Genomic DNA, 10,897 nt, shown 5'->3' with positions numbered 1-10,897 from the left:
TGTACGCGTTCGTCTTTTTTCGTCATGGGAGAGGCACATCCCGGAGTGCCTTCTCCGCACGCTTCTGGTCCGTGCCGGGATTGAAAAAAAAACCCCGGACCCTGGTTCTGTTCGGATTGCCAGAACCGCCTCCATCATTGGCCGGTGTCGGTGAGGTGTAACCGGTGCTTGGAGTGGGTACATTTCCGTTCTTGCTCTGGCCTAACTTCGCTACGGGAGTATAGTCATACTGGCTATGTCGCTAGGTGCTGTGCGAACATAGCCAGCAGTGAGTCACAAGCGTCGTCGTCGGACTATGTGACCCCCCGACGACATAGCTTTGCATAGAGCACGGTGAATGAGGATGCCCCCACTAGAATTAAGAACAGGTGCAGCAGCTCGTCAGACATCTCCACTGCGTCCTCTGATCTCCTGAGTGACGTATTCTAGCAAGTCGTCATCTCTTTGGGGTCAGACCACCTTCTTATAATTCTCACCATCGACCGACCACCCGACTTTATAACCTCTGAACGCCGGACGTTTATCAATCAGAAGAAGGCCAATTGGACTGGCTTCAGAGAGTATACCAATCGCCGCTTCAGTGAACTGCCACCCCCCTCGGATGTGCTAGTGACAGAGAGGAAATTCCGAGACATCATTAACGCAGCAGCCGGTGCAGGCAGTGGTACTCGCAGACGAGCGTGATGGGACTCGTTGCATGGACACTGTTTAACCTCAACATATTCTCCATTCCACCCCCTGCAGACGGCATAGATATCGTATCATAAACGGACGATTGTACGATCATGGCATCAGGACCCCCACCCATTGATGACATCTTCGATAGGTTGAACGTCTACCTCAACGAGCTTGCCTCATATTTCGCTGCAAGAAATCTGAAGATATCCGCCACCAAATCTTCAGCGACACTGTTCACTACAAATACTCGTGAGATGAATACTGAGCTGACTGTGATGGATTATTTTGCCATCAACGCGCAACAAAAAGCCCGGTTAAGACAGATCTCTGTCCTTAGCCTAACACAACTCGAGTGCTTGATCGCATCCACATGGATTATGCTGGACCAATAAATGGAATCTAATACCTCCTCGTAGTAGACGCATACTGTAAATACCCTGCAATACTGGAAACTTCTGCAATAACAACAGCTGCAACATTAAAATTGCTCATTGGTAAATTGGTAATCCTTTGCATATACTATCTGACAACGGAACTCAATTTTGTTCAACGCAGTTTGTGTTTATCATGTAATATCAGCTTTAGACAGCTTGTATTTATGTCTTCGCACGGATAGGATCTTTGTCTCCTGATGAAGGTGGTCCACATGAGAACTGAGGAGACAGACCGTCAAGAGCGGCATTCTGAATACTATTCCACTGCGTGTCACATAGCTGAAGAGACCACACTGGCACTGCATAACTTACCACAGACCGGCCAATTGCTTTGTACGTGGTTAACAAGGATTCTTTGTCAACACCCTAAGTGCTGCTGGCAAGTGACTTTGGGACCTTGTTTCTACTTTTGCTTTTATCGAAAATTGGTGTGGCACACCAAGTGGAGAGTCTCAGTGAGGAGTCAGGTGGCATTGGCTCTTAATTAAATACTGAGTGCCAATGATACTCGAGATGACAAGGCGAGTTATTGGCGCCTTCAAATAACCAATGGCCAACATCATCGTCTGTTCCCAGGTTAGGGGCGGCTGGTGGCGAGCGTCGGATCTTGGAGCAAGCGGCTCGCCACAACGAGGGATACATGTGCAATCCCACAAAACCCATGCGGTTGGGGCGCTGGGCCAGTAACCCGTCCTCGGAAAACTATGAGAACTACTGTGAGAAACAAAGGAATAGTAAAAACGGATCCCCCAACGTTGACGACCCACGCAAACGAAAAAAGGACCATGATTTGCGGATCTGCACCTGGAATGTCCGCACTCTTTATAGAGAAGGTGCAGTATACGCGCTGGCGGATGTATTGGAGAAGTACAAGGCAGACATAACCGCCTTACAGGAAGTGCGATGGACTGGGAATGGCGTCACTACAACACCAAACGGTGACGAACTATACCATAGCTGCCATAACACGAGGCATGAATTTGGCTGCGGATTTGTGGTTAGTCGGAGACTGAAACACCTCGTCTCCAGCTTTACTCCGGTGGATGAGAGCCTAACCACAAACCGCATATAAGCCAAATTCTTCAACATCAGCCTTATTGGCGCCCATACCCCGACAGAAGAACAGGACGAACAGACTAAGGATATTTTCTACGAGCTCCTAGAAAGAGAATTTGACCGCTGTCCCGCCCATGATAATTTAATCGTTCTGGAAGATTTTAATGCGAAGATAGGGAAGGAAAACAGTTTTGGTCCAACAGTCGGAAAGTTTAGCCTCCACGAGATAACGTCCATGGTAGTTAGTAGCACCAGATTTCAACAAATAAATATTCACTAAGCCACATGGCTGTCACCCGATCAAAACACGAGAAACCAAATTGATCACGTTGTAATAGATGGAAGGCATTCATCCAGCGTGTTAGATGTACGATCGATCCGTGGAGCGAATATAGATTCGGATCATTACCTTGTTGCAGCAAAGATTCGCACCCGTTTGAACATGGCGAGGAAAGTACGATCTGACACTGCACGGAAGCTGGAAATCACAATAAATGGCAGCGCTCCACTCGACTGACCCAACTGCTTGGTGAAAGCACTCCTTGTTCCGATGATATAATGGCGCAGTGGCGAACTATTGCCCACTCCATGGAAAATGCTGCGAAATCCGTACTTGGGTACCGAAAGCCTCCTCCAAAAAAACCATGGTACGACCAAGAGTGTCGAGATGCTACTGAAGCCAAGAATGCGGCATATAGAGCAACCCTGCAATCAGTAGCAACGCACCAAATGAAGGAGAGGTATCGGGAGAAAAGGAGAGAGGAGAAACGTCTATTCCGCAGAAAGAAAAAGGAAATACGTGAGTGTGTGCGAATTGAAATGTACAGGAGTCAGAATGAAGTCCGGCTACCAAAGAATTAAACATCAAACCGATGGCTTTGGTGCAGGTACATTCTTCTGCAGAGACAAAGAAGGAAATCTGGTAACTGACACAGATAACATGCTGAGGATATGGAAAGAACAATTTACCCAATTGCTAGTGTCCGACGTTGGCGGCGAAGAGGATACCGCAGAACCAATCAATGATGATGGTATAGAATGTTTACCTCTTAGTCAGAATGAGGTCCAGGTGGCAGTGATCCGACTAAAGAACAACAAGGCAGCAGGAGCCGACGGGTTACCCGCTGAACTGTTTAAGACCGGAGGTGACACGCTGATAAGGCGTATGCATCAGCTTATCTGCGCAATCTGGCTAGAAGAACGCATACCCGATGATTGGAACCTCAGCATACTTTGTCCAGTACACAAGAAAGGAGACAAGACGGAATGTGCCAACTACAGAGGAATAACTCTCCTCCCCATCGCATACAAGATACTCTCGAGCATACTGTGTGAAAGATTAAAACCTAAAGTCAATGAGATAATTGGGCCCTATCAATGCGGCTTTAGACCAGGTAAATCCACCCTAGAACAGATATTCACACTGCGCCAAATCCTGGAAAAGACCTGATAAGGACAAATCAACACCTACCACCTCTTTGTTGACTACAAAGCCGCCTTCGATACTCCTTTACGTTCAAAGGTATTTCAAGCCATGTCTGAGTTTGGTATCACTGCAAAATTAATAAGACTCTGCAGGATGACACTGACTGATACGCGTTCCTCAGTAAGAATAGGAAAGAATCTCTCCGAACCATTTAATACCAAACGAGGTTTCAGACAAGGAGACAGCCTCTCGTATGATCTCTTTAATATCCTGCTGGAGAAGATTATACGAGATGCAGAAGTGAATAGATATGGCACACTAATCACAAGCAGCCTTTGAAAGAATCGAAAGAGTCAGTGAAAATGGGTCTGGCAGTAAATGGAGATAAGACGAAATGGATGGTAGCAACTCCCAAAACACCCTGTACAAACGAGCAGATAAAGAAAATGGAGAAAGTTGGGAACCACAACTTTGAGACAGTCAGTAACTTTATCTACCTCGGCACCGCCGTAACCGAAACGAATGACACCAGTTTTGAGATAAAGCGAAGAATATTACTGCCCAACAGATGCTACTTTGGACTAAGTAAGCAGTTTAGAAACAAGGCCATCTCTCGACAGACGAAGACTACACTTTACAAGACACTGATACTACCCGTGCTGTTATATGGTTCTGAAGCATAGATACTTGTGAAAGCAGATGAGGCAGTGCTTGGAGTATTTGAGAGAAAGATTCTTCGTAAAATATATGGACCAGTTTGCGTTAATGGAGAATATAGGCGACATTTGAACCACGAGCTGTATGGCGACGATAGCATAGTTACACGCATCAAAATACAACGGCTGCGTTGGCTAGGTCATGTTGTCAGAATGGATGAAGAAGCTCCAGCAAAGAAGTCTTTTGAAGGCAAACACGGTGGTACACGCAAACCGGGAAGACCAAAAGCCCGATGGAAGGATCAAGTTGTAGGAGACACCTCGAAACTTGGTGTCAGAGATTTTAGAATGAGCGCAGAAGATCGAGGCGCTTGGAACGCTATTCTACGTTCGGCTAGTGGAAGAAATATTCTGTCATAGCCAATTAAAGTAAAGGTGTGGCACACTTCTTATCCAGATAATTCGCGACCCAGCGTTTTAGGCCTGGCTGGAGGGATGTGTTGGCGATGTCCTCAAATAGTGTGGCATGGCTAACAGTGTCGAACGCTTTTAATAGGTACAATGCCACGTGGGCCGTCCTATCACACGGCCTGGGTTCATTGAAGCCATGGCAAATGAGTGCGGTGATGGCATGCATAGCAGTTGTTGTGCTATGCAATCTTCGAAATTCATGCCCATGCTCGGCGTATGGGCATGAGCCTCCTATGAGGCTCGGAAAGAGTAGTCCCTCCAACGTCTTGGCTACTGTTGAGAGAAGGAAGATCGGTCTGTACGACTCCCCTTATTCGGGTCCTTTTCAGGCTTCAGTAGCGGGACCACTCTGCTCATCTTTCAGACATCTGACACTATGAGTGAGTGTTCAAAGACATGATGAGAACATTTGTAAAGTACTCGACTCCAGAAAGATCCAGATTCTTCAGCATCAGTGTAGAGATTCCGTCGGTGCCTAACGTCTTGGCGGCGCCACGGATGACATTCGTCACTTTGTCCATGATAAATTTTTATGGATGTCCATCGGCTCGAAGACCACAGATACGACGAATAGCTCTTCTCCTAGTCTTGTAACTCTTGGAATGGTCAATAAATGGACGGTTGAACAACCTGGCGCATGTCTTCGGGTCAGTTACAGTTATTATTGGCTAAAAGTGACTGAGGTCCTCTCATCTCTTTTTTCGGGGTTCGAGAGTGAATTAACAGTAGACCACATTTTGCCTATACCGGTACCTAAGTTTCAGCCACATATTCTATATTATGTTCATTGACTACCCTGTTTATTTCCAGATTCAGCTCGCTGATTCTGAGGTTAGTGGTGTCCGTGCAACGAATTCTATCAAGCTCGTCTGCGAGTACCACTGCCTGCGCCGGCCATTCTCATTCACCGTGCACAACGTGGAGCCTTGTTGTTGTTAAAGCCACATTTGCATGTAGATGTGGCGATACTCGTCAAGCTCGTTCCGGCCCAAGGGATCGATCGCCACGGGAACATAGTGGCTATTGGTTATTAAAAGGCGCCAACAATACGCCTTGTCATATTGAGCTTCATGGGCACTCAGTATTTATGCAAGAGCCGTTGCCGCCCGGTCTCTAACTGAGACACCACGCTTGTCCGGGCTGCCGTTGCATCTACTCCTTCTGGAGGATTCCACAATCCGCAACCTGTGGACGCGTCCGGTAGCTCGCAGTTAAGCTTCTCGTGACAGCGTTGAACACAACACATATCGGACCTCAGAGTTCCAGTCTGTGTGGAGCCTTCAATCTGCTCCTCCAAAGCTATGCCTCGCTGGTCGTTACAAAGCGGAGAATGAAACGTGATGCTCATTAAATACACGGATTGGTGTATCACGAAAGCCAATTCTCCACATAAACGCCTTAAGCGATCTTTACGTAGCACCTTGTACCCGTGACAACGGTGCAGGCTGCAGGTGTTGTTCAGCTTTGTTTCCTGAATCGCTGCAGCCAACAAAATCTACTCTCTCGTCATTCTTGCCTTGGAGACCATTGCAATTCATTTGCATGAATGATACGCTTCCCGGCACTGAGCCGGCAATACTAATGCTGGGGTGTTGCTGTTTCGTAAATTTTCGCACGAGAGTAGTCGAAGGGGTTACGTAGTCCGACGACGTGGACGAGAATGCGACAGCGACGACTGCTGCCTATGCTCACACTCCCGGTATAACGAAAGCGCAAGATCGGAAATGCACCCAGTCCATGCACCGGTTACACCTCACCGACAATCCTGTGGCAGCCGATTGTATATACCGAAATGACCTGATGGAATCCTACGTCGACAAGGGCTGCCGCCTCAACACGTTGTTGCTGTACACGGATCCTGGTTCTGGCAAACCCAAACAGAACCAGGTTCCGGAGTTTTCTTCAATCCCTTGATTGAAGGCAAAAGCTGAATGGATTTTGAGATTTAGATTACTAAAAACTATCTTCACCCAAATAGTCCTCTGAGATGACACTCTACGACTAAATATCTTTCATATGATTCCCATATTAACTTGATCGGTCCTCTTTTCCGTTTTTGACGTTTTTTTTGGATAGGAAGTATAAATTCGTATTGTACTTTTAAATTCCTTTCATATGAGTCCCATACTGTCCCTATCGGCCTATTCCGCTTGGGGCTGGCGGGGCGCTCTCCAAAGTCTTGACCCCAAATATTTTTATACGTTTCGTATTCTACTTCCAAACACCCTTCTATTGAGCTCCATTTTGTCCCGAACGATCAACTTTTCAGTTTGGATGGTGTTTTTGGGGTACGGTAGTAAATATATATCCAATAATTTCATCCATACGAATTTACACAAACTGAAAATTCCAAGTCAAGCGTTTCAGCCGTTTTCCATACGGAAGAAACAAACAAACTTGCATTTTGTATCTCCTTCTCTTTTCGGATTTTCCTTGTTGTTGACAAAGACAAGTCAAAGCTTAGTCTTTCAGTTATTTAAAATATATCAGAAGACATTTGTGTTATATTTTTATCAATTTTTTTAGATCAAACTTACCAGGTACAAATCTCCCCCAACTCTCCGTAACACACGCCACAACGAAGGGAGTCGCGTACATGTAAATGAAGACTATCATCAGTATCGCCTTGCCATGTGTCATCTTGCCCTCCATAGGTCGTGTGATTACATTGTAACGATCGTAAGCAATGAAGGCATTTGTGGCCGACGCACCTATACCTGTGTAGGAACCGATTATCCCATATATTTGACATCCCAAATTGCCCAGAGCAAAGCCTTTTTTGAAGCTGTTATAAATGAAGATCGGAGTTTTTGACATCATCATAAAATCGCAAAAGGCCAAGTTTATAACCAAGATATTAGAGGGAGTCCTTAATGATTTGGCCCTGTGGGATGATTATACAGAGAGTAATAAAACAATTAAAAGATCACATGATTATTGGTGTGTTTTATTTTAGTTCTATCCATTGCAAGTCAGATGTTCCAGATAGAATACCAGCGCAAAGTTGTGCTGGATAGTTATCGATGTCAAGTGATAACAGTCGTTAACTCGCTGTATAGTACTTAAATAAAGCACGCAAAAATATTAAATTTAGGAAAAACAGGTACTACATCTAAAATTGATCGGATAGGTGAGATGTACAACAGACAAATTTATAACCGTTATTAATACAGCTATACTGATTTCAATGAACAATTCAACATTAATAGCAAGAAACCAATTTTTATCCCATGTCAGCCGGTTGTACGTACCGGATTGACGCGATGGAGTCCTTCATCGGAAAGGGCTGCCGCCTCAGTGTATGTGGTCGTCCTGCTCGTCATGGAAAATGCACATCCTTGCGTGCCTTCTCCGCACGTTTCTGGCCCGTGCGGGATTGAAGAGAACCCCAGACCCTGGTTCTGTTCGGTTCGCCAGACCCGCCTCCATCATCGGTCGGTGTTGGTGAGGTGTAACCGGTGCATGGAGTGTGTGGACTTTCGTCACTACGTGAGTATAGTAGCACTGAATATGTTGCAAGGTGTTGTGCGACCATAGACAGCAGTGGGTCACAAGCTTCGTTATCGTCGGACGATGTAACCCCTACGACTTAAAAAAGTAGCCGTTGAGTGGAGCGGACGTGTTTTCATTTCGCTCCTTAAAGAAAAATACTACCTGTAACGAGGAAATTTTAAAGCCCTTTTAGAGTAGGCTCAAACTGAACTCCAAAGACCCAACAGCTGCGGTGGTGGCGTCAGACCGCAGCATGTTGTCCTCTCCTCCTATAAGTGTGGGTGCCTTGGCACCTGTAGTCGAGAGTAATGCTTCAAGCGTACAACTAGTCGTCAGACTAATTAATGAGGAAGAGACGGATAAACCAGAGGGATGCACCGTTCGTCCCCAGCCTTTAAGTAAAGGTGGTGTTTCCGGCTCGGATTCAGACAACGACAGTGTCAAGGAAACAGTCATCGCAGCCGAATCGAGAGATGAGGGCAACGGGATGACGGCAGAGGTGAGCGATCCGGGGCACGACGAAGGAGTATGTATCGGCAACGCAATCTGGCGAAAGTGCAGGATGCTGGAACCGACATTCCAAGCACTTCTGCGGAAGCTGGAAAAAGAATCAGGTCTGCCGAAGAGCATACATAACACTACTAAAATGCTGAAGAAGAAAAATAACTCCCCGCTTTGAAGTACTCTGGGAAGACCAACCCAACCCCCCGCAATGGAGACACCAGACAATGTCCTTTGGAGGGAGACAAAGTCGGAACAGCAACGAAGGAAGCTCGCACGGCCCCTAACTCTACATGGAGGACTGTGACTTCCAAAAGGATGCCACAGCCATCACAGACGGGGAAGATGGTCGCTGAGAAAGGTAAGGAGCCGTCCTCTTACACCGGAGTGGCAAGGAAGCACAGAGTTGAGATGACTTATGCAGTCATCGATATCAGATGTGCATCCGGTAGGATTCCACCAGATCGTCGGTCCCAGGTGAGGCATTTGGTAAACGATCGGGTCATCGAACATGTATTAAACTCTGATGGGGGTCCACCCATACGAATTATGTGCTGTGAGTATAGAGGGGACATCTTAACGCTGCGCTTAGCGTCAGCGGAATGTATTGATACCGTCAAAAAGCTCGTTGGAAGTATCCACACTCCCTAGGGCGCAAAGCTTAGCCTTGTGAGAAAGATCACAATAGCGACGGTCTTCATCGCGATTGAACGCATGATGGAAGTCTTAAACAAGCAAAACCAAGATTTGGCCGTAGAGAAATGGCAGATTTTCCACAGGGAGGAGAAGGAGGAAGGAACTCTCTTGTGGTTGGCACTGACCAAGTCTCTGTGACAAGTTTGGCTAAGACTAAAGGCATGGCGTACTACGGGGCCACGGCCGTCTTTTTCAAGATTGGGAAGACAAGGATAGGCGAATATCCTCATATTGAGCCATCAGACGGTGCAGTGGCGGGATACTCAATAACGCCTAACAGACTCAATAACGCCTAACGGGTTATCACCAACAGTGCAGGAGCGAGAGTCCCAATACAGCCTAACGAACCGGGACCTACGACGGAACCATCAACGACTTTCTCGAGATTAGGAAGACTAGGATGTATAAAGATCCTAATGCCGAAACATCAAGCATTGCAGTGACAGAGAACTCAATGCCGTCTAACGCACAGAGAGCCAACGATGAGACCACAACCTACTCCCAAGAAGCCCATTTACCCAAGATTTGGAAGACTAGTGTAGACAAAGATCTTAATATTGGAACATGAGGCAGTGCAGGGACGGTAGACTCAATACAGCCGAACGAACAGGGACCCGATGATGAAACCGTTACCGATTTTCTGAAGAATCGGAATACTAGGATATGCAAAGATCCTAATATTAGAACATCAGGCAGTGCAGGGACGGGAAACTCGATGCAGCCTAAGGAACAGGGAGCAGACGAACAAAGTTTATGGACTGAACCATATCAACTACCAATTATTCTATGCGAACACTGGCCGAGGACCTGTGTTATTTGTCATAAAAATTTAAATTATGTATTTTCCCCAGAGTTGTCAACGTCGGATGCAACAGCGACAGGGAGATGGTAGAGCATACCTGACATCACTGTATCTGCCTTTCGACTCTCCGACACCACCACCGTCGGAGCTGCAACGGTTGGTGAGGAAAGCAAAACAGACAGGAAATGGGGTACTAATAGGGTGCGATGCGAACTCTCACCACATTTCGTGGGGTAGTACCAACATTAATAAGCGGGGCCAAGCCCTGGCAGAATTTTTGAATACTAACTACCTAATAACTCTTAATATTGGTAACACCGCTACCTTTGTTAATAAACACAGCAACAACAACAAAATGTTTATACCGCCGGATGGTAGTTGTGTCCCAATTAATGACCAGGCCTTCTGGCCCGACATTAGTTGGCTACTGTCTGACCATAATCGGACAGTGGGAGAAAATCGAAAAAACTGGTAAAAAATATGCCGTGTGAGAACGGGTAGAGAATATCTCTTTGAAATTTGAGATAGTTAGAGCTGAGATGTTACCGAGATCGTGTGCAAAATTTCAAGGTCACCTCGGTATTTCGAATATTTATTGGGGCTGGCAAATCTTCGTTTGTGGTCCGATTCCCATTTTTTTTGCTGGATAGTGCTCAAAAATTCTACAAAAAAGTTCGCTTTGCAA

The 10,897-nt window shown here is 46.2% G+C and overlaps 1 protein-coding gene across 1 annotated transcript in view; it reads right to left on the bottom strand.

Annotated features, from left to right (window-relative positions):
- LOC106092178 (opsin Rh3) overlaps positions 1–10,897 on the bottom strand; it is a 65,876-nt gene that overhangs the window by 30,866 nt on the left and 24,113 nt on the right. The window contains exon 3 of the mRNA XM_013258948.2: positions 7,259–7,605. Within this exon, the coding sequence (XP_013114402.1) occupies positions 7,259–7,605 (347 nt within the window). The remainder of the gene's footprint in view (positions 1–7,258; positions 7,606–10,897) is intronic.

This window comes from Stomoxys calcitrans, chromosome 1, assembly GCF_963082655.1.
Source record: "Stomoxys calcitrans chromosome 1, idStoCalc2.1, whole genome shotgun sequence".
In the NCBI taxonomy this organism is placed as follows: Eukaryota; Metazoa; Arthropoda; class Insecta; order Diptera; family Muscidae; genus Stomoxys; species Stomoxys calcitrans.
The sequence above is the reverse complement of the archived record's forward strand: the minus strand, read 5'-3'. Positions and strand labels throughout refer to the sequence as shown.